At 42.9% G+C, this 24,588-nt stretch overlaps 1 protein-coding gene across 1 annotated transcript; it reads right to left on the bottom strand.

Annotated features, from left to right (window-relative positions):
• Nucleotides 1-529: 529 nt before the first annotated feature.
• Nucleotides 530-24,121, bottom strand: LOC125524124 (chromatin structure-remodeling complex protein SYD-like). Its single transcript, XM_048689198.1, is given in 37 exon segments — nt 530-1,373; nt 1,458-2,588; nt 2,671-2,736; nt 2,809-2,883; nt 3,010-4,173; nt 4,275-4,547; nt 4,550-6,461; nt 6,546-6,767; nt 6,851-6,908; nt 7,016-7,123; nt 7,207-7,304; nt 8,267-8,341; nt 8,424-8,502; nt 8,640-8,809; nt 8,962-9,069; nt 9,156-9,236; nt 9,335-9,451; nt 11,000-11,089; nt 11,173-11,298; nt 11,485-11,698; nt 11,775-11,947; nt 12,055-12,151; nt 12,297-12,353; nt 12,592-12,635; nt 12,714-12,878; nt 13,027-13,207; nt 13,704-13,889; nt 13,998-14,095; nt 14,268-15,097; nt 15,177-15,241; nt 15,322-15,521; nt 15,937-16,139; nt 16,228-16,950; nt 17,026-17,231; nt 20,001-20,062; nt 20,141-20,254; nt 23,837-24,121. Coding segments are annotated over 36 exon segments (10,179 nt in total). The 5' UTR covers nt 20,246-20,254; nt 23,837-24,121; the 3' UTR covers nt 530-756.
• Nucleotides 24,122-24,588: the final 467 nt, after the last annotated feature.

Genomic DNA, 24,588 nt, shown 5'->3' with positions numbered 1-24,588 from the left:
CATACAAAAAAATATTAATAGACAAGCCGGTTTACTTAATTTGTTAAATCGTTTAATGTTGGTTCCGTGCTTACACATATCATGGGGTAGAGATGGAACTCGTGTTCTCTTTATTTTATTTTATCACGTGATACATATTATTTTCTTGTTTATTTCGGCAAAATACGGACGGAAACGGTGACAGGCGCGCTTCTTCTGCGCTAGTTTCCGTCTAATCCGGCAAGGGGTTGGATGGAGTTAGCAACCCGATGAGCTGCGCGCAGCGCGCCGGATCAACCAACGTCTTGCTGCACGAACGTTCGCGCTGGATCCGAGTCCAGAAAACAAAGTGCGGCTACAGAACTATCGTCGTCGAGCACCTTGCATTGCATAGGTCTCGATGGCGTTCAGGCTGACCTTTCAACAGCTGATGGCAGGCAAAACAGCGTAAAACCACACCGTTCTGGCACTGCAATTGCTGCATCAGGGTCCAGACCCCACGTGTCATCGGCACTACCCGCCGTAGAGGATCTCAACCAACTGCATCAGGTGCAACAAGGTACTACTAGCATTGCAAAGGGACTAGGTAGTTATAACTTATGTACCAACAACTCCTCTGAATACAACAGGTTTCTTAATTATGTTCTACATACAACACTTGCATAAAGTCTAAGGTACTTCTCAGTTTCATCAGCCCAAACATGCTCTGTCTGATCTAACGGCAGAGGTTCTTCAACGCAACATCTGCTTCCATTTTTGCACGCTAACTACTTCCCATCAGTAGCCCTCCGCCTCCTCAAGGTTGGCAGGCTCGGTAGCTGCAACGGCCTTGCCCTCTTCAGGCAAAGGTGGCGACTGCGCCGTATCAGCCTCGCTCGGCCTTGGATTTTTACCATCAGGTGCAGTTTCAGTGTTGAGCACCTCCTCTCCCACGACAGCAGGAGACTCATCAGCCACCACGTCTGAAGTTCCATCCGTTTTCGCTCCCGCTGCGCTAGGAAGCTCTCCTGTGACTGCTGCCATAGCCTCGCAGGATGAAGGTTGCTGCAACAGCTGTTCAGCTTTGGCTTCTCCAAGCTTAGCATTTTCACCATCGGGTGCTGGTTCAGTGCTCAGCAACTCTGGTTCCTTCATAGCAGTCACCTCTGGAGGTTCACTAGCCTCGGCTACCACGCCCTTGGCAGACGGAAGTGGCAGTTGCTGCCTGGTTTCAGCTTCTCCCAGCATAGCTGTTTCCTGAACCGACTCTATCTCCATAGGACTAGGCTTGGTAGAAACTTCTGCATTTTCCTGGGATCCAGCAGGTTCTGGCTCTGCAGCAACTGCTTCAACATTATCCTCTTGGGAGGATGCCTCTACTTTCTTCTCTTCTGGTTCCGTACCAGGTATAACAGAAGTTTTGTCTGGGAGACGCACAGATGTTTCTATACTTTGATCAACTTCGGTACTAGCATGCTCCATGGAATCTGGCACTATAGCAACTGGTTCGACTTGAGTAGGTGCATCTGCTTCTTCATTTTGTTCCGGTCCTGTAACCAAGGCTACAGCAGTGGTTTCCTCTTGAGGAGGTATAGATGCTTCTTTACTTGGATCGGCTTCTGTACCAGCATGCTCCACCGCCTCTGGCTTTATGGCAGCCGGCTCAACATCTTCATTTTGAGTAGGTTCGTCGACCTCTTTCTTTGCTTCTGGTTCTGTAGCGACAGCAGTTCCCTCCTGAAGAGCCACAGGGGTTCCTGTGCCATCATGATCAACAGGGTCAGGAATTACTGAAATAGCATAACTAAGTTCTTTGTTCGGTGGGCTTTGATGAATAAAGCAAGCAGATAAAGAAGTACCTGTTCCATGTTCTAGACATCTTCCACTCTCCAAATCCTTTAGTTCTGTCGTAGACACTTGGACGCTGCCAAGGGCCGTTGTGCCATGACCATCCTCAGAAATAGCAACGTCCGCATTGCATTCGTGCACATGAACAGCAGTTTCACAAGTAGGCTCTGTGCAGGGTCCATCTCCTGGTTCTGCTCCTCTAGCGACAGCTGAGATGTCATAATGAGTGGTTTCTTTACTTCCCACATCACCAACATCAGCTACCTGGATAGAATCGTCCTCATCTGAGTCTTCCGAATAACCAACTAGATTCATAATATGAGAATCACCATCAGTCCGACTACGATTGGAATTGCCACCACCAATTTCACCAGAAGTTTCTTCCAATTTCTCATGTTCTTTCGGACAAGGAGATACTTGTTCTGCCGGCTGATTTGAATCGGTCGATCGTAAAGCAGCAGGCAAATCACTTGAAGATCCTTTGGAGACACTATCAATCTGCATAGCTTCCGCTTCAGCAGAGTCTTGGTTGGCATCATTCATATCAACAACAATAACTTCACTTTGCAGATCAGTGTGATCATCTCTCACTGGGGCAACGTCCTTATCTGAGGCTTCACAAAAAGATTGGCTGCCTGCCAAAATAGTTTTAGGGGAATCGTCCTTTTCACCCTCACAATCTGCATATGTTGGACATGTGGGCAAGTCTACATCAGCTCGCTGTGTTTCTTGTTCCCCACCAGACGAAAATGTAACATCAACCATCTTGTTTTCTTTATCATCTGTACATATGTTAGATACACTACCCATGAGTAACTATTGACCATGCGTTAATTAATTCAGAAATTTAAAACCTGACTATACCTTTCATAGATGCTTGTTCTGCACCCGAAACCATCTCCCGTTGTGCCAAACTATGAGCCTCAGAACCTGAAAAGGTGCAGATGTGCATGAGCCCCCTGGCCCGTCTCTACTACAACAGAAAGTAATAACAGAGCATACTCTTATCATCGGGACTCGGCATTTGTATGGTGCACTCAATCTTAGGCCCAGCCAACTCCATCCCTTCTTTCAACTCTGGCAAAACATAAAAAAGATACACTAGCTGGATAAGAATAACAATCAGCATACACCAGGGAATGTGTACAGGATCATGGTTGGTGGGAGAGAGAGGGGGAAAGAGGGGATAGAGATAGGGAGTACCATGTGCACCATTTCTGGGTGATTTTTGTTCTCCTGATTCTACCAATGAAGTAGTCTGAATGTTGATACTGGCCTTTGTCTCATCAGCATTTACTGCGCTAGACTGGCTAGAAGATTTGGATTGGTTTGGCAGTTCTAACTCAAGCTCCGCTAACCGTACTGGCATCGACAACTCACCAGATACATTACTCTCAGGATCCTTGCGTACTTCGCAAATAGAGGTAGCATCATCTCTAGACGCGTCAACTTCTACCATGCTGCCCCCTCTATCAGAATGGGTGGATGGAACATTGTGAACTTCCTCAGAGTCATCACCAGCGTTCATAGCAGCAGAGGCCAGTACAGACACTGATACATGGCTCTCAGGATCCTTTGTTACTTCACAAACCAAGGTGGCATCTTTATTCGAGTGGGTAGACGAAGCATTGAGTGCTTCCTCAGAGCCATCAGTGTTTACAGCAGAAACGACTTCAGGAAGAGTTTGTTTGCTTCCCAACAGGCCACCATCAACTACATGGGCACAACTGTCCTCTCTTTTGTCCTCTGAAGGAGAATATCTTCCTAAAGCTATATTGGCATTTGCCTGAATAAGATTGTGATCCGTATTCTTATCCAAAGTTCCTTCCATTTCCTCTGTTTTCTTCCCAGATGCAAAAATTTTAGAGCCACTGTTATCTGAACTTCCTTTCCGTTCCGCATGCTGGTTTGAGTCCGTTGATTGTAAAGCAGCAGGCAGATGACTAGCAGAACCTCCAGAATTAGTGTAAAGTGCTTCAACTACCATAGTATCTTGCTTAGGACTAGTCACACCAATAGCAGCAGCCTCACTTTGCAGATCACTGACATCAGCTTCTGTGGGGGCAAGAGTATCGTTAATATCCTTAACTGAGGCATCAAAAGGGGTTTGGCAGTCTGGTAACATCACTGTTTTAGAATCACCCTTCTCCATTTCCAAATCACCAATTCTATGACGAGAGGCTAGGTCCAAACCAGCAATGCTATCAGTTTTATCCTGGAGTGTGTCATTTGCCGCACTGTGTTGGAGTATATTACCATCAGCAGTCTTATCATGTACTTCATGCAGCTTATGTTCATCATTTGCAGATGTCAGTTCTGCAGCCAAAACCATCTTTGTTTGTCCATGTATGGTATCAACTCCAACACCTGAAAAAAGGCATCATGGGCATCAGCATGAGCCATTTTTACTACCAAACAATGAATAATAACAGCAGAGGGAGAGAGAGGGAGAGAGAGAGAGAGAGAACCTTGCTTGTCACCCATGGAAAGAATACTTTCTCTGGATATGGGAAGTGCAGGAGTCTGGGTGCTTAGACTGTTATTTGTTTCTTCAGTACATGCTGTAATTGACTGGGTAGCAATTTGCTTTGGGGCATCTAGTATCCCCATCGGAGTAGACATTCCACCACGTACATGACTCTCAGCATTCTTCTGCGGTTCGCAGACAGAAGCGGTGAGAGGCTCTGCCAGGGCGGTTTCCTGTTGCTCAACTGAAGAAACACAAACCGCCGTGCTGGGCTTGCCAATATTTCTAATTTTCTCGCATCACCTGTCTGCTTTGGTCCAGCTAGTCGAGCACGACGTTCACATGCAGCTGTTGCGGCTTTACTTCTGGTGCGTGGTTCAGAGGCAGGACCTTTCCTCCTCCTACCTGATGCCTTACTGGGAGCGACACTATTGACCTCTGAAGGCACTGTACTGATGTTCTTACCTGAATTATGAAGTGAAGAACTAGGTGCTTCGACCTGGACATTTGCTACTTCACTAACAGGATTTAGCAATGGTTTTTCAGTAACCGTTTCAGAATGTGTGGTAGTGACCACAGAACACACTGCAACATGGTCATTCCCTGTCTTACATGGCACTTCAGGTTGTGTGGCTGCCGCTAGAGGTGCTCCTATGTGCAGATTTACTGGTTTATCTTGAACATCAGGATTGGTAGGTATCCTAGGAGTTATATCAGAATAAGCAACATGGGCATTACCGGAACCACTAGGAAGTGCAGCTTCACTAATGGGAACTGCTATAGGTGTTCTTGGTTGAGAGTCATACCCAGACTTGTCATATGGAGGAGAGTTTATATTTGGTAATTCCTTGGGAGTATCTTGAAGTGAACTGCCATCTTTTACATTCACTGCTCCTAGCTTCTCAGCTGTGCTCGTGTCCGCACCAACATTGTCAGTGGTACCAGGAATACCATCAGATTTCTTCATAGCTGCTCTTTGCCTAGTGCTTACTCCAGTATCCTCACCACCAGGCGCTTTCTTTCTGCGACGGCGTGAAGCACTTTGCTTCTCGGCAGGCTTATCTGCCAAGAGAATATGTGATGCTTTCAATATTCCACCTGAGACGGCAGTTAAAGTAGGTACTGATGCAGAAAAAACTTGCTCAGAGCTCGCTTGAACAAATCCAACATTTTCGTTGTGAATGATCTTTGGCATTAGTAAGCTGGCATTGTCCGAGCTTATTGCAGTTCCAGTGTGTTTATCTTCGGCAACAGGTGTCGTACCTTCAGGGGCGGAGATGCCCTTAACTGCCTCTGGCAATGACGTAACAGGCCTACCTGTAACCAAATCCTTCTGAAATCTTGACATGAGACTTGCAGGCATATCCCCTTGAGGATATGGAGAACCCACAGAAGCAGGTCCACTACCAATTGCAACCACAGGGTTTATATTAACATCACCAGCACTAGATGAGGAAAGAGATTTTGGTTTTCGGCCTCGTCTGCGAGGGGTTTCAACTGTTTGGGTCTTTCTGCCTCTAGATGTAGCAGGAGCTGGTGGATGAGGGGCTGCACTGGCAGCTACTGGGTCATGACCGCTCTCTACCGCCGGACCAACTTCCTTTGCTATAGACCCTTCCAAAACAACATGGTCCGTAACTTCAGTACCAATCTCGGGTTTCATGGTAGCAGTTGGTACAGCAGCAACAAAAGCAGTAGCCTTAACTTCTGCACCAATATCTGGTTTGATGGCAGCAACTGGTGCAGCAGAATGGGTGGTAACATCTGGACCAGTAGAATGGATGGTAGCAGTTGGTGCTGCAGAATCGATGGTACTTGCTGGTGCAGAACTGCCAAGTGTAGTTCCTGCCTCTTGTTGGACAGCTTTTGCTGGGGACATAACAGGAGATACTGAAACGTCTGACCTTCTAGGTCTACCTCTTCGCCGCTTAGCTGGTGAGGAGTCTGGAACAGACGGGACTGGTGGTGAGGAGTCTGGAACAGCCAGGACTGGCACCGTTTTGGCTTCGACTGGATCTATTGAACTTTCTTTTGGGTCTATTGAACTTTCTGCAGGTACCTCCAACTTACTCTCTTTAGAGATATCTATATCCTTCAATACACCACCAGGTTGAGGTGAGTCAGGAGATTCAGCCTGACAAAGTTTTTCAAATTCTTCTTCGGTCCATTGATCCTCATAAGACCGGACCTACAAAGGATATATAATGAAATTAGCAAACAAATACTTCAACCAATAATAGAGAGACATACAGAAGATGATAATGCAACTGACCTCACGAGCACGTTTTCCCCTTCCGTAATGCTTTGTATCAAGGCCGCCAAGCTCGCCCTTCTTCCTCACATTTACCTTCACATTTTTTACATTTGAAGACTCGTAAATCTTCATAGCATGACAGAAGGGCTTCAGATCATCATCAGACACAAGGCGGGGTGGCAATACTGAGGGGTCTAGCCCACTAACTGAACCATCCTGAACAACCTTTAGCCATACAGCCTACAAGGGGTACAAGAATCAAATTGGGATGCACAAAATATTAGCAGAAATAAACATGTACAAAGTAAAGGAATTTAGTATACCATTTCATCATCTAGTCTTTGCTTGTCAATAGATTCAAATATGTCGATCTCATCTTCGCTGCAAGGAGAGAAATGTGATATGTCATGTAATTAGATAAAGTACCAGGAGTGACAGAGATTGTTAAAACAATGCTTAAATAATACTAACAGCAAACTCAGTCTTACCTGCGGGCAAGAATATTATTCAGAGCATCATCATCTAACACTGGAGCTGATTCTTCCTTTTTACACTCACGTAGAAGTGACTCAAGATACTCCCTCCGATCTTCAGCACTGCAATTGTTACCATCTAGCATGAAGGACAGGAAAAAAGAGAGCTAGAAAAGCTAAAATCTTAACCGAGTAGAAGAATTGACCTTGTGTTGTTGTCGAAAAATCCAGCAGTTATACTCTGATTAGCAACGCCTAATTTATGTTCTGCCGAAGCCCTGACTTGCTCTTCTACAGTTCGGACCTTAAATTCAACAAGGTACATCCAAGTCAGGAACAGGCGTATTGAAATTTTCAGTTGAAGTAATAGAATGCATTGGTTCTGGTTAGAGCATAACAGGCAGCATTTATTCCTATCATATTGGCAGTGTCACAAAACGCTAGTGGGTTCTGTCCAAGCTTAGAGAAATAAACAGCCAAGAAGACAAAGGCTCCGTAGAGAGCAGTCACGATCTGGTAGCTAGTGCAGTGCCTTTTTCCACATATGGATAGTTACTTCATCAAGCGAACGGACAAAGAGAGCACTAAATCTGAGAGAGTTAATGAGAAATGACCATGCGTACCCCTACTAATTGACAGATACAAAGCATTTAAGTAAAACAGAGACTGGAAACACAGCAATAACTACACTCGTGATATTCTCCATGGAAAGATATTCAGAAGCGAATTCTCGGAGGGAGCAGTTGAAAGTAACTTCTTTTGGAGTTATATCACCAAAATATACAAGAAAACAGTAAAGATCCCTATAGCTAGGTTCCAAGGCAGCGCAGCAACACAACAGCCACAAATTGGCACAAAGAGAGGAAAACCCAAGCAGTATTGGAATCCAGATTCTAGTGTGGGCATAGTGGCATATAATGCATGATGAGTCATGAGTCAAAACATTGCACCTCCGAATTAACCCTTTTACATGAAGTGAGGAAGAAAGTGCAAGCAGGGTGCTGTTTATGCATGGGGGCCCATCCCCATGGTGGAGTGGTATTGAGTAAATCTGGACCAGTTCTTCATTAAGAATACCACATAAGTCACGTATCTAACTATTGATCTAAGATACTCAAACAAACCCTATGCAACACAAAGGACTCAACTGGCGACTTGCTCTATTTATTAACTACCATCTCCTTGTTAGCAAACAAATGTTCCTTGTTCATTTCAGTTTCTACATATTTACTCCCGGTGATAAGCGAACTGTCAGTGTGCACTTACAGTTTCTAAACGTAAAACAAGAACCTCCTTCTTTTGACCAATTCTGTGGGCTCTAGCCTGTGCTTGCAAGTCAACCTGAAATAATCAAGGAAAAGATATATTTATGTAAAACAAATCGTACAACATAGAGTGACAACACTGAAGGAACTTTAGCTACCTGAGGATTCCAATCAGTATCAAATATGATGACAGTATCAGCTGCTTGAAGATTGACACCAACGCCTCCTGCTCGGATACTACAGAAAACAGGGGTGAAGTAGGCCTTAGATATCAAATATTAATTAATTAAATTGGCCGATAAGGATTCATGAGTTCACTATGTTCTATTTATATAATGCCTCCTACACCACAATATACTGAACCAATATTTTACCTTAGCAGAAAAATGAAAGCTGGAGAATCAGGATCATTAAATCTATCAATAAGTGCTCCTCTCTCATGCCCAGAAGTGTGTCCATCTAACCGAAGGTACTGATACTTTTTCCATACCAGATAATCCTCCATCACATCAAGCAATCTTGTCATTGTAGAAAAAAGTAGAACCTGCATGCCAAGGAAGGAACAAGGAACGGACGACAACTTCAACTCAGATAATGCAAGTTTGATGTGAGACTTGTTCGAGAAAATACAATTCATGCGACATACGAGTAGGAGATCTTTACAAACCTACCACGCTACCAGTAAAATCCACTTACCCTATGGCCAGTAGCTTTGAGTTTGGGTAGCAATCTGTCCAACATCTCAAGTTTCCCACACAGCCTCACAATAGATGGCAGGTAGTGCCTAGGTAGATGACCCTCAATCTGCATAGACAATCCATATGGCTGGTGATGCCCAAGAGGAAACAAAAATAGCCAGAATGTGGCGACAAGGCAGAATCATGCTCTACCTCCTCAACATGAAGCTGGCTAAGGTATGGATGGTTGCATATGTTCCTCAATTCCATGACAGAATTGTGCACCGAGCGAACCTAGAAATTTTAAGACACATATTACAAATAAGAACCTGTGAAATATCTGACAAGTGAAACATTAAAATAAACAACTCGAACAGTCACACACTACGCACCTTAACTGCTCCAATTCCACCAAGGTTGTCTTCCACCCTTGTCATCAGAAGTTTCTGATAAGCTGATGGCTCGCATCTTACAAGTCTTTCAATCTTCCCTGGCAATTCACTTTCAACCTGAAGACAGTAAAACACAATTGAAACTATTGCACCATCCAGATGGTCTAGATACAAACAAAGATGAGAAACAATTGGGAAACAATATCAAATCCCCAACCTGACGAGCTAGTTTCCCACACAGCATCACAATAGTAGCTTTTTGTTTAGACTTTAGAACCGTTGATGTCGAATAAGTTTCAAAGAAGTACAAATGGTTGGAGCTCCAATGATTGGTGCTTCTTTCAAATTTATTCGACATCAACGGTTCTAAAGTCTAAACAAAAATCAATTCAAAACCAAGAGAAAAGGGGGCATGGACATATGAGTTGCTTTTTTAACTAAGTTGCGACTTAAAGTAATCATAATCTCTACTTGTAAACAGCAGTTTTGAACTTGATTTACACACCATCAACAGTGCTCCTGCCAAAACCACTTTTTAGAACTTTTCGCGATGGATGCTAGAGTAGGGTGCAGCGGCAACTAGTTGAGAAAATCCACATTCATAAAAGCATCTACAACTTGTAGAGCAACTAGTTTTCAAAAAAAACTTGTAGAGCAACTCTAGTGGAAGAGCTACTAGTGTTTTTCTGATGTGAAAATCTAGATGTTTTTAATATGTTGGTGGTCAAACTTGAAAAGTGTGACCGTGCTTGTACTGATATGCCAAAGTAGCATATATGGAGAAACAGAATAAGCAACATTTTTTGGCATTCAGGCAGCTAGATGGATGTGTACAAGCACATAGAGAAATCTTGTCCATGGAATTTTTAAATTACAGATCATGTAGAGCAACAAAGCTAACAAGAACCAGTTTGACGTTGCTATATTGTGTTGCGTTGTGCTGTTGAACCTAGTTATGGACAATATTTAGCTCTTCACCACTGCAATGCCCAGCTCAGCATTCGTACAATACAAAAACATGAATCATCCCAACAAATGCAACATATAAAGACTTCAAATGGAAAAAGAAGTAAGGAACATCAAGCAATGTCTACTGAATCAGCTGACATATTGAAAGCCGAATTACATGCTGTCAGTAACTCCTGATAGGTCACACATATTTAAGGAACATGTGTACTGCTCAAATAATATGAGCTTATAATGTGTGACAAGTGGGGTTAGGCATACAGCCAACGCCTAAAGTCTAACCCCCTGGTCTGCCTTAAGCAAATACGTAACAAATTTCATCTCTAGTTGGTTACTGGTTATTAGATTTCTTTTAAATAACTAGATAAGCTTCCAAGATTGTTACTTTATTTCCATATATCTATGTAGCCAGCTATATAAGGCTAGGCCCTCACATCAATAAAGACATCAAGCAATTATTTTCTTATCTGTCTCCCTACTATTACTAGGTTTCGGTTAGAAGCAAGGGTTCTGCCAATGTGATCACTGGATGCAATTCTGGAAGGCTGGAACTCCCTCAGTTTGAGATAATGAGGTTGAATAGCTAAGCATAGCATAGATCTCCTGTTGGAACTTGGAATTTCAAATAAATTGCATGGTGAATTCCTACAGTGCCAGTGATTTCAACACAAGCATAAAGATAGCAAATAAAATCAATACCTTATGCTTAAGTCTTCGGAGTACAAAGGGCCGAAGAACTTGGTGAAGACGGTTTATGATCAGCAAGTTTTCCTCCTCTGAAAGTAAGGCCTTTTAAGAAAGAAGATGATTGGAGTCAAACACAGTTTCCTTCCAAGAAAACAATGTTGTATCATGAAAAACGGCAGCATTACCTCATCAGCTGAGTTATCACCATTGCTTTCAAATGGTTTGTTAAACCACTGAGAGAAATCTTCGGATGAGTTAAATATATTGGGCAACAGAAAGTTCAAAAGTGCCCACAGCTCCTCAAGATTATTCTTCAAGAAGAAGTTGCGAGAAGTTAGCAACTTGACATATATGCATAATAGAATACTTCATACAGAGACCCAAGACCATTAAATAAATATATGAGCAAGCCGTTCATACATTCCTTGAAAAGAACATTCATTGAAAAGCAACAAATACAGGATCGAGTGTGAAAGTATAAGTGCAAGCTTTAGAACCTGCAGAGGTGTTCCTGTCAACAATAGCCGATGAGAACTCCGATAAAGCTTCAGATCAGCATTGAGCTTACAAGACGCATTCTTTATACGGTGCCCTTCATCGATTATTATATAGTGCCACTGTATTTTGCTTAGTTTTGGCCTATCATGTTTGTTCATCAAGTACTCATATGTTGTCAAAAGAACATTGAACTTCTGTTGAACAATCATCTCTCTGAAAAAATTAGCTTGGTTAATAAAATGTTCACATGAACTGTGACAAAGTATCGAACTATAAATTCAGAATTTACTTGAACAGTCTGCGCCTTTCTTCTGGAGGACCAAAATAAGCAATTTTATTTATACTAGGTGCCCAGAAGTTGAGTTCAGATACCCATCCAGAAAGAACAGAGGATGGTACAACCACAAGAAATGGGCCCCGGTCATTTTTTGTTTCCATAAGGTAGCACAACAAAGAGATTACCTGAGAAAGTAGCAAGGGCAGTGTAAGCAGAATTCAGACACTTGCTTAGATCAGATAACATACAAACCGAACAATAAATGCTGAGATGGCGTTGTACTGGATCTTACTTGAACTGTTTTACCAAGCCCCATCTCGTCAGCTAAAATTCCATTCAAATTATTATTGTACAATGAAACCAGCCAACGCAAACCGTTCATCTGGTACCTGTAATACAGCAAGTAATAGATCAAGGAAATATGTACTGGATGGTTAAACAGATTGTAGCAGGACACAAGTCAGTAACAATAATGTCAAAATACACTTAAAATGAAAAGGAGGTAAAAGCAGGGAAAATAGCAGCACAACTTACTCCCGCAATTTCCCACCATTAAGATAAGTAGGCTGGTCATTTACAATCTCCTTCACACTAGAAAAAATAAACAAATATGTATGAATACAAGGCAGAATTAGTAAGTTCAGTAATCTCAAAAAAAAGAATTAGAAAGTTCAATGGCAAAGAAGTATGAATAAGATGGTAAAGTTCAAAAAAAAAGTATGAATAAGATGGAGGATTAGAAAGTTAGGTAGTACATAATTTATGCTAGGCAGACATTGATAAGGATTTACTAAATGAAGCATGAAAGTCTATTTAATCCATGTAGTACCTGTGGGCCAACTGATAGTACTTCTCGTTGCTCTCAAGATAATTCTGAAAGGAGAACAAAATTAAGTAAATATTCAACAAAAATGCACCTAGACGTTGACTAAAACAAAGAGATAATAAAACCTGTGGCTGATAGCTCTCGTCTTCAACATCGTTTGCAGTGACGCCCTTACCAGAAACATAAGAACGGCCATCCATTGAGCTGTCACCTCGTAATTTGGCCCCAAGTTTCTGTAGATATTTCTCAGTCTCTCGTAGTAGTTGCTTAACACGGTCAGATTTTGCATCCTGCAAAGCAGTAACACTTAGCAGATGTGACTTCGTCCAATAAATATTGAGAAAATAAAATGAAGGGTTAAGCTTTTCTTTTTTTGACGTGTGAAGGGTTAAGCTAATATAGAAGAACATGATGAGAAACAAAGCAAATAAGACTCACCTGGACCATCCTAAGATACCCTTCAACGTCATTGTTCTTAAGCAAGTTAATTTTCTCCCGCTGGATCCTATCCAGCTTCTCCCGATGAATTCGCTCTTTCCTCTTGTGGAACTCTTTTATATATCGATTGAAACCCTTTAGACGCTCTCTTTTAGCCTTGAAACTATCCTCCAGTCTCTCTCTGCAAGTTACAAAGGCAAGGCATTATTACCAAATGACATGGGTAAAATGTTGAGGGGGTGTAAACACAGACAGGCAGCGTTTACAAAGGTGACTACTGACTAGGGAATCAGCTATTCTGATCCAGTTCTTTTAGCAACATGTTTACTTAAAAACCACCATTTACTTATTTCAGCTTAGCTTACTTATGTTTGATTATTTAAGGCCAGCTTGTTTTTGCTGTGCTCCACCATGGACTTTATTTAGCTGCAAGAATAATGTAAACAGCTTTTGTTGTGGCTCTAATGCAGATGATATTAGCCTATACGCAATACCAAAATGAAAGTAAAGCTTGATAGTCACTGCATTGGCAAATACCAAATAGACCCCAAATCATCAGTACTGTAAAAACGGAGCATAGATGCCACAAATACTTGAGAATATTGCGTAAGAAAAAATTTAAATAACATCTCCATACTAAAGGGGTCAGAATGAAGAATCAAATATAGTCATCCAACCTGTGAGACTCTATATCAGCAAAGAACTCTTTTTGCCTCTCGCGTATTCTTTTTTGCCTTTCCTCCTTCATTTTCTGTTCAATTTTTTCAAGCTGTTTCACACGGCGTCCATGCCGGTGTTTCTTTACTGCTTTTACACGCTCCAAATCAGCTGTATTAGGCTTGAAAAAGTCTGACAAGAATTCACTGCCCAATATAAGCAAGAAATTAGAATAGGGAAGTTACAGCCATAGAAACATACGGTAAGCACAAGGAGAGAAACTGAAGACTGATGATCTCCAATGGCAAGCAAACCTGCGCACACGACGTTGAAGTGAGAGAAGTTGAAGCTTTTTCAATTCAATGACACTCTTTGTCTTTGCAGTAAGATCTTCAGATGAACTAACACTTTCCTGTAGGATGAACAAGAACTTAAAATTTTGCAACCAACAATTACAGCTGCTACAGTGAGGGAAAACTGGACATATGAAACAGGAACTCGCAAAAACTCATAAATATGTAACAGTATTTCTAAATGACACTCCCCCCATTTCAAAAATAAATGTGAGGAAGGCAGAGAGAGACCTTTAACTTCTGATAGGATGCTGACATCCTTTTATGTGCGCTCTGCTGCTCTAATACCTTCTTTTCATTTTCTCCATATTTTCTCTTTTGATAATCCACGATCCATTTTTCAGTCATTGTGTATTTTGGAGGAGTTGATGCAAAATCATCATGCTCAAATAGATCGTCATCTCCTTCATCAGCTGATCGATCAGACATCTCCCCCATCTGGGTACAATGTTCAACCTCATTTCTATCTGTATCTGGAGTTAGATCCTTTCCTGGTAAATTGGAGTTGTAACCATCGATAGGCATGTGATGAAGCCTCGAAGGTGGATATGATTCTTTAGATGCTTCATCCTGTAATCGATCTTTGGTCAAAACAGCAGCTTCAAAATTTGGATGTTGTCTATTACCACCCAAAGAAGATGGTCCCTGGCCTCCGAAACTTAAATTCCTGTTCAAATTTTCTGCATCCGTCCTGTAGGCCTCAGGGGCATTTCTTCTTTTATCTCCCTGAAAGTATGACTGCTGTGGTCCAGATGGCACAGGGGATGCTATTTCTTGGGAGCGCATTTCAGAACTTGAACCAGTTCCCTGCATAACAGCTTGCTGGATATTTTCCATTTCCATCGATGACTTCTCATGTTCAGCTATATTGATCTTCTTCTTAATTTCCGAGTCCTTCAGTGAAGAATCAGCCTCTGCAATGCTGCCTGCAGATGTGGATGGGAGTCTAGACATATCACTTTGGCTGCCGAAAATAGCAGAGTTTTCCTGACTGTTTCCGTTTTCCCTTACAGAACCATCAGCCACTCTGCTCTCGTTACCTCCCTGACCCGCGCCGCCACCTGTTTATTTAATTATAAGCTCATCATGAGTACAGAAACCTTGTCAGCTCACACAATGTTTTCTGTTCTTAGTTCTTACCCTCTGCAGTGGGGCCTCCACCTAAGGCAATTTCAAGGTGCACCTTTCTGGGCTGCATATTATTTCTACAAGAAAGAGTAGCTAAATTAGTACTACAGAGATGAACTTCGGATACCAATCATCCTACAGTGCTCTAAGCATGTACCTGAATGCAAGAAATACTAAGCACTGTGCTCGGAGCTGCTTTAACTGTTGTTCTTTGAAAGGTGTGTTTGGAGAGATGTGAGACGTTTGATATGGCCCAACATTTCTATTCGGGAGCGAAGACAATCTGGCTTCTTGCAAAGATGATTCGGCCCTCTGTGGTGCTCTGGTAATATTTTGCCTTTCTTGCATTGGACTGCCCTGCAAAGTCGTATTACATGGATGCATCAAATAAAGCACCTCTACTTGAGATACAGAAATCAATTAACATATCACTAAATGACCAGACAACAAAATTATTAATCTTGCAGGCAGAAACAGCTTATTTATCGGTTGATCAACCTGAAACCTGGCAGAAAGTCTATCAAGGCACGCAAATAGACATACACAAAACCGGCGTGCAATACACTTGTGTTCGAAGCTCGAGTACAATCTTATGCAAATGAATACCCTGCATTATACCATTACTACTAGGCACTTCCGTAACAGGTTACCATTGGCGAACACAGCAAAAAATATTAGCTTTTCAATTAAAAGGTTTTTTAGAAGGGCCAAACTGTAGCCGAAATAGCATGTTAACACCCCGGGTCTTTAAGGATTAAACTACAGGCCTTACATGCACAATCCCCATGTTAACTCCAACTTTAGCAGCAGAATGAAGTTCAGTGCCGGTATTGCCAGAAGCCGAATCCTTGCCCTTGTCCAGAAACTGTGAGCCACCTCCAAAGGAGGAAGACATGTAAGGAGGGATTTTGGGAAAATCCATCTGCGATGTGGGAGTAGGGTTAAAAGCTCCTTGTGACCCTACATTAATTTTCCCTGCAGTATAAGCAAGCTCATTAAGGTAAATATTTGTAATTCAAGTCTTTCACAATGCTGTTATGTCATTATTTTTTAATGGAAGTACCTTCAACATTAACTCCTGGCCGCATTAAGTTGGCAACAGAACCTTGAGTATTCTTAATAGCTGAACCTTGTGAACTTTGATTCCAGCCAAAACCAGTGTTAAACATATTTGTTCCTCCCAGTATACTTTTCTGCAACTCAGTGGGGATACTACCAGAAGCCAGCCCTTCAGCAAAATTTGAAACTTGTGACATTGCGAACGGGTTTGATGGTTTAGTATTGTCAATAGTCCTCCCAGCAGAAGCTGGTGGACCTTCCTGGTGAGCCCTGAAAAATGATGCACCACCAGGTAAGGGTGGCACCTGAGCAGTAGCACCTTGCAGTATATGTGATTGCTCAGGCTCAGCTCCCCTGGAGGGCTGACCTTGTGCACCTGCTTTGCCAACCTGTTTCCTTTTTCTAATATTTTGTCCACTTGAGATACCATCTGATTTTGAGTTTTCTTCAGATTGCATATCCCCTGCTGCTTTTGAATCCATCCTTTTTCTCTTGGAAGAGGAAGCTTTCTTGCTTGTTTTTTCATCGGACTTCAAAGAATCATGTGAATTCATAGATCTAGTGTCCTCCATTTGCAGACTTGCAGGGCTTTCGACTCCAGAGGACCTGCCACTCTTTTGCGACATGGAGCCTTGATGAATATCAGATCCTGCGACATCACCCCTATTTTGTCCTGCTGGAACCCTGCCTGGAATATACACCCCAGGCCTTGCCATATCTGCTGAACCTAATAAATATAAAATAAATCATATCACATCTCCAAAACAGTGACTGCAGTTTCCTTTCCAAGTTGGTTGGTTACCTGGTGGCAAATGCCATAATGCAGCTTGACCGCTGCTCTGGGATGCATCACTTCCAACCATGGAAGACTGACCACCAATGATCTCCTTGTCCTTAGACATAACGCCACTAGAATCTACTGCTTGTGGACCGCCGGCAAATGGAACTCGTGATGATCGCAGTGCATCCATATCAATTCCATGTTGACTTACAACAGTCTCCATGGCCCTGCAGGCAAAAATTACGGATGTTATGGGCATCTTAGAAACTAGAAAGAGGAGAGAAGTCAAGCTAGAGAAAAATTGAAAGTTTGATAGAACTCTCTGACATACACAGAATCCTTTCATTTGAAATTACAAACACTCAGGTACAGTAAACCTAACCAAACTGGATTATTTGTATTACTATACTTATACTACACGTTGCAAACAGTACATTTGGTAAATCATCTGACACCACCTACTATAGAGTATAAACCATAACGCACTCAATATCATAATGGAGTATAAGCTCTACCAAACAAAAGATACTTAATTCTTTTGGTGCAAAAACAACCCCAAATTTATGGAAAACGATAGCTCCAGTTGACAGCACTGATGATTGATTCCAGACAAAAGGTGCGCGCAAGGTTCTACACTCATAAATTGTCTAAGGCAAAGGCTGCGTTTGGTTTGGCTTTCGCTGTGGATTTCTCTCCTTCAGAGCTGAAATCACAACCAAACGGCAAAACGAGCGAACGCGATTCCCTTGAAAGCCATCGCAAAACACATGTACGAGTGAAAGCGGACGAAGAGGTGCTTTTCTGGCTTTGGCTGCATGGCTCCCTGAACCTACATCCACTTGAGATCAAATTACTCACCTTCGCCGCCAAAATAATCCAGCCGGTACGTCCACGAGAGACAGCTCTACCAAACCCATTGAGTAAGGCCCTTTTCTCGTCCCCCACCTCTGGCGATTCTAGGGTTCATTAGCACCGCCGGCCAGCTGCTGGTCACCAGCTCGCTCCCATGTCACTGACGGCACGTCGCCGCAAGACCGCCGGTGGATGCTTCCATCCCTTCATCCACCTCGGTCAATTGGACTCCTCTTCCCTGCTCCACCCCCACCCCCTCATCTACCTCCACCAGTGTCCAAGGTTACTCAGACGAGCAAGGCCGCCGCCGACCATGGCTGCCTGACCTCTGCTACATCCCCCATTCGAGGTGTACTACTGCCGCTTCCCTCGCCCATGTACATGTCGTTCCTTTCTCCAGATTTGCCCCACTGGAGATGTACGACCATTGCATTTTTTGGTGATATGTTTATGTTGTATGGCAGTAGTAGCCTATGGTCAGACTGGAACCAGATTAATGTGTCTGTTGATATGTAAATTTTGTATGGCACTAGTGCATCTATTTTGTGATATGTAGAGCTATATATATTTTTATTAATATGCATTAAAACAAAAACTCCATGAAATAATTAACTAGGTAACTGGTTGAATAGCTATATTTACGAACTAGGTCAACCTGTAATGATGTTTTTATCATTAAACAGTATGTATCCAATGTCTCGGCCTTTAAGGGTATTTCAGACATTTATCCCCGCAGCCGCATTTCAGACAGCTCGTTTGCCAAATGGCTTCACAGCTTTCTCACAACACACCGTCCACAGCAGCTTTCCCACGGTACATCTCTTGCATCTGCTTTCAGAAAGGGTCAGTTTGGTTCGCTTCCTCACCTCTTTATGCCTGGCCTGGAGCTTGCCTGATACTAGCCTGGAGGTTGTTTGGATGGTGTCCTGAGCAATGAAATGCTTGCCTGGCCTGGAGCATTTTTCATGTTGATTAGCCTGGCTGGGGCACCAGGCACGGGCGTTAGCCTGGGGCAGGCGTATGGAAATGGATGCCTGGCCATCTATAAACCTGCCTGGGCACGCTATCCCATGCAAATAGCTTTGTCTAGAGCTTTTATTTATATTTTATTCAGAGCTACTATCAACCAATAGGCTATTACATCCAGGCCACCAACCAAACGCTTCATGCCCAGGCCAGCCTGGCCAGGCACAAATCAGCACCAAACTCAGGCCCAGGCCAAGCTCAAAATCCACAGCCCAGCCAAACACAATCAAATAGTCTTAAAAATCTCGCTACTCCCATCAAGGATAGAGGATTTCAAGAATCGAGATCTATTACTACAGGCTAACATGTCAACCAAAAGACAAATATTATCAGTTGTAAGCCTCCAAATGACAGCTCGCTACTCCCATCTTACTCCTACTTGCACTTCTCTGCCGCTCCCTCTTGCCATCCTCCAACGACTTCTCTCCCTCCTCAATCTCCATCTCCATGAGAAAGGCTGCTCAGAGGGAGGATGTTGAACTTCAATTTGCCCATGCATTTTGGGGTTGTGGATATCGTACTACTGTGTAAGTGTGTATTAACAGTTCACTACATAGATGAGGAAAGTGTCCATCACTGAGCTTCAATCCCCTCCTGTCTCCCTCATTGAGCCTGTGTCCAGGGGCGTCTGGTCTTTCTGCTTATTCCTATTTTCTTCACCTAAACTAGTTGGAGCAACATTTAGTACCTAGGGAGAGTACCAAGCTACAACCTCGCTGCAACAGCATCTAGATGGTTAGGCCCCCTCCTTGTATGCTATTCCACAATTGACAATGAGTACTAACTGATGTGTGAAATCTAGTTTGATGATGGCATAATTATAATTAAATAAGCAGAACTTTCGAACATAAGAACAACACATCAACAATTATCAAATCTGAAAGTCAAGAATAACAAGACAACATGTCTAAGACACAAGGTAGAACTTTAACTACTCCCCCCGATCCAAATTAGTTGACACTGGTTTAGTACAAAGTTAATACAACTAAACCAGCATCAATTAATATGGATCGGAGAGAGTAGTGTTTTTCTAACAGAATATTTGACTAATATTTACAGTAAAATTGATGGCAAAAAAAACTTCTGAAAAGATAGCCAAGAACAAAAGAAATATTTACCTAGATATGACCTGATAGGGAAGAGACTGCTCTTTTCCACTTAACTTCATATGTTGACATATCTAGAACATTGAACAAAGAAACAAGGTTATGGTTGAGTTAAGGCTTTTCATGTCCTGTATATCGGTTGCGCTGCATACCACATAAAGTTTTGTTGCTAATTTAGCGGGCTCATCCTTTGATTCCAGAATGAGTTTTTGAAGTAGCTTCGCAGCCTCCACTTCAACATGCTGTGATGAAGCCATTTGCAAACTCTGCTTGCCATCAAAATAAGATCAATCAAAAAGAAGATAAATAAATTATATAAATTATAAGTTATAAGAGGCAAACCAGTACGCCATTAGTTAATGTAGGAAAACAAACGTGATAGATTTCGATAATCAAATACAGTACATTGAGTACAGATACAGCAGCATGAATTTCAGAGCTAATTTTTGTAGACGCAAACTGTTAATGCAGAGCAGCAGGTTTAGTAAATTGCAAACAGGCATACCCTACAGTTAAATAGCTACCAATAACAGAACTTCCAAAAAAGTTGCTATAGAATTTGCATGTTCACCACATGTAATGCTATGTAAATTAATAGCAGGCATCACAATGGCATGCATTCAAGCTGCTCTGGAGAAAGTAGCAGAGATACCACTATATGCTGAGCTAAAGTTAAAAAATGGTATTTCTTGCTTCATGATAGCGTGGGACCGCTCCACAAATTCTGTGAATAACAACAAAATAGCGCCACTCATTTGATCTAAAAACAAATAGTGCCACTCTTTGAGAAAAGCAATCAGATGCGTGATACTGATCAAGCTTCACTAACAAGACATCCCACCCTATAACACAATTCACAGACCAATTAAGTGCAACCAAAAGCTAACCAATCAGGTCATGACTAGGCAATGCACACAAGGAATAAACCCAAGTCACACCCAAATAATCCCTATCGGAACCGGGAAAAAGACGAAATGTTTAAAGATGAGATTATTGCACAGAATAGGCCAATTACTCCACATGGCGCGCTCAGAGCTACAAGTTCTCGCTACAGAAGCAGCTCGCTGACCCAAATCACATAAGGCTCCACGAATTCCAGTTCCCAACTTATGCTTCTACGAACTAACCCTAGCTGGGAACAGAGCTACACTAATCGCGCGAGATCTGAGACCACGACCCCCAAATCCACCCATTCGGGGACCACGCGCACGCTCCCGTGAGCTTGAACCAGAAGGAAACTAGCAAGACAAGTCTTCGCGGCTTACAGTGATTGGGGATCGAGGGAAACCCTAGCGGGAGAACGAGACGGGTGGAGACGCGGAGCCGCCGACGGGGAAGCTGGTGGTCGCCGGCGGCGGCGCGGGGTCTCTGGAGAGCGCAACGGGAAACGATGAGCTGCGTGTGAGCTACGTACCCGAGGTCGAGCATGCCGCCTCCGCCATTTTCCACTAGATCTGTGCACTGCTTGCCTCCTTTTTCTTCCCCTTTTTTTCTTTTCAGTTCCTCTTCTCTGGCCGCTGTCTTGTGTGTGTGGTGGGGTGGGGGAGAGAGGAGGGGGGGTTTACCAGTATTTAGCTAGTGGAAATGGGTGAGGGCCGAGGCCCAAGGGCCGAGGGCAGTGGGTACCCGGTGGGCTGGGCTTTCAGCTTCGTTGGGGCCAGGGCCATGGCGTGTTATCCCTAAACAAATGCCGGAGACCAAGTTCTTTCTCCCGATTCTCAAGATTCCAGGAGAATCGAACGAAAGAAAAACTGGGTCAGTCTTGTTCTCGAAAAGCAAATGTTGGAATCGGAGTGGAATCACGATTCCAATTCATACACTTTTGACGTGGAAACGGAAAATTCAGGATCAAATTCCATTTCATAAATCTAGGACCATCTCAATGAAATATAACAAGGTGTAATTGTAGGCTTGTTGTTATGAAAACAACTCCCAACTAGAGGTATTCTTCGTAACGCGGTTTTGAGTATAGTTAGCTTGGGTTCATACGTACATGGACAAAAACAAATACAACAATATTTTAATAATAGGTTTCGTCGTCTCGACAAAGCACGGAATCTTGCGTTAGGAAGGCCTCGTGGGATGGGGTGGATGGTCGCAGGCTTGTGATGCGACTCCTCGAAACCTTCTTCCGGACTCATGCCTAAGGTCCATCCAAGTTGTAACGCAAGAGGTCTTTTGGATTGAATTGTTAGAGGTTTGGGACAAGATCTCCAAAAGAGATATGTTAGGGAAATGATAATTGATCATAGATTGGATTTTATTGGTCTTTTCGAAACCACAAAACATTTTTTTTCTAACAATGAACTACACTCTTTGAGTGGTAGAAAAAAAATAGTGGCATTGAAATCATCCTAGGTGGAGGTCCAGTGGGATTTTAGTGGGTATTAGTAAAAATGTGTTTGATATTATCCAAGTGGAGAGGGGAGAGTACTTTATTAGAATATTACTTTTTGATAAGATTGCCAAATTTAATTCGGATCTCATTACTGTTTATGGTGATGCGCACTTGGAAGGAAAAGATAAGTTCCTAGATGAGTTGGCTAGAATATATCATGATAATCCTCTACCATGTTTAGTATGTGGGGATTTTAACATAATAGGAAAGAGCTGTGAAAAAAACAAATCCAATGATACTGATCACTAGAGTTTTGTGTTTAATACATCATTTTTAACACGCCGAGTTGAGAGAGAAGCCTTTAAATGGGAGAAATTTCATGTGGGTAAATAATTTGGAGGATGCTACCTTTGAAAAACTAGATAGAGTATTCTTCTGCCCTAAATGGGAGGAACATTGTCCTTTGTCTATGTTGCAAGCCTTTGCTAGCGAGGTTTCTGATCATACTCCTTTGTTTTTAGATTATGGAGATCGCTGCCATGCCCCTCCTATTTTTAGTCTGAGAAATCATGGATGCTTATAGAGGGTTTTAGAGATTTTGTCTTTAAAATTTGGAATCAAAATTATTATGGATCCAAGTTCGAAAGAGAGTACAGATACAGCAGCATGAATTTCAGAGCTAATCTTTGTAGATGCAAACTGTTAATGCAGAGCAGCAGGTTTAGTAAATTGCAAACAGGCATACTCTACAGTTACATAGCTACCAAAAACAGAACTTCCAAAAAAGTTGCTATAGAATTTGCATGTTCACCACATGTAATGCTATGTAAATTAATAGCAGGCATCACAATGGCGTGCATTCAAGCTGCTCTAGAGAAAGTAGCAGAGATATCAGTATATGCTGAGCTAAAGTTAAAAACTGGTATTTCTTGCTTCATGGTAGCGTGGGACCGCTCCACATGCTAAAAATTCTGTGGATAACAACGAAATAGTGCCACTCATTTGGTCTAAAAGAATAGTGCCACTCTTTGAGAAAAGCAATCAGATGCATGATACTGATCAAGCTTCACTAACAAGACATCCCACCCTATAACACAATTCACCGACCAATTAAGTGCAACTAAAAGCTAACCAATCAGGTCATGACTAGGCAATGCATACAAGTAATAAACCCAAGTCACACCCAAAAGATCCCTAACGGAACCGGAAAAGAGACGAATGTTTAAAGATGGGATTATTGCACAGAATAGGCCAATTACTCCACATGACGCGCTCAGAGCTTATAAGTTCTCGCTACAGAAGCAGCTCGCTGACCCAAATGACATAAGGCTCCACGAATTTCAGTTCCCAACTTATGCTTCTACGAACTAACCCTAGCTGGGAACAGCGCTACACTGATCGCGCAAGATCCGAGACCGCAACCCCCAAATCCACCCACTCGGGGACCACGCGCACGCTCCCGTGAGCTTAAACCAGAAGGAAACTAGCGAGACAAGTCTTCGCGGCTTACAGTGATTGGGGATCGGGGGAAACCCTAGCGGGAGAACGAGACGGGTGGAGACGCGGAGCCGCCGCACGGGGGAGCTGCTGGTCGCCGGCGGCGGCGCGGGGTCTCTGGAGAGCGCGACGGGGAACGGTGAGCTGCGCGTGAGCTACGTGCCCGAGGTCGAGCACGCCGCCTCCGCCATTTTCCACTAGACCTGTGCACTGCTTGCCTCCTTTTTCTTCCCCGTTTTTTTCCTTTTCAGTTCCTCTTCTCTGGCCGCTGTCTTGTGTGTGTGGTGGGGTGGGGGAGAGGGGATGGGGGTTTACCAATATTTAGTATTTATTAGAGCATCTCTAACAGACCCTGCAATATCTTGTAGTTCACACAAATGTGTATATGCAGGCTGGCACGGACAAGGTCCGACTCAGACCCCGCAAAACAGAACCGTAAAAAAGATATTCGGTGAATATGCTTTTTTATGGGTCAGCTATGCGGGATCTGCTCGGGCACCGCCGCGTCAACCCGCAAATCGAGGACGCCCAATTATCAAATTTGACATCGATTTCAACAAATAAGTTCAAATTCAAATAATAAAACACAGTTCACGCGCAAATAAAAGCTTAAGCTTTTTAAGACAAACGCAAAAGAGGGTCTTGTAAAAGTGACGACCACGTCCGACATCATATTGGTCGATCTTCACTCCGTGCCATCGAGTCCATGGAGTTCACCTCCGGCGCTTGTTCCAACTCCCGCACCGAAATCATCGGCTGATGCAC

This window comes from Triticum urartu, chromosome 7 (assembly GCF_003073215.2).
Source record: "Triticum urartu cultivar G1812 chromosome 7, Tu2.1, whole genome shotgun sequence".
Classification (NCBI taxonomy): Eukaryota; Viridiplantae; Streptophyta; class Magnoliopsida; order Poales; family Poaceae; genus Triticum; species Triticum urartu.
Note: the sequence above shows the minus strand (reverse complement) of the source record. Positions and strands in the feature narration are given on the sequence as shown.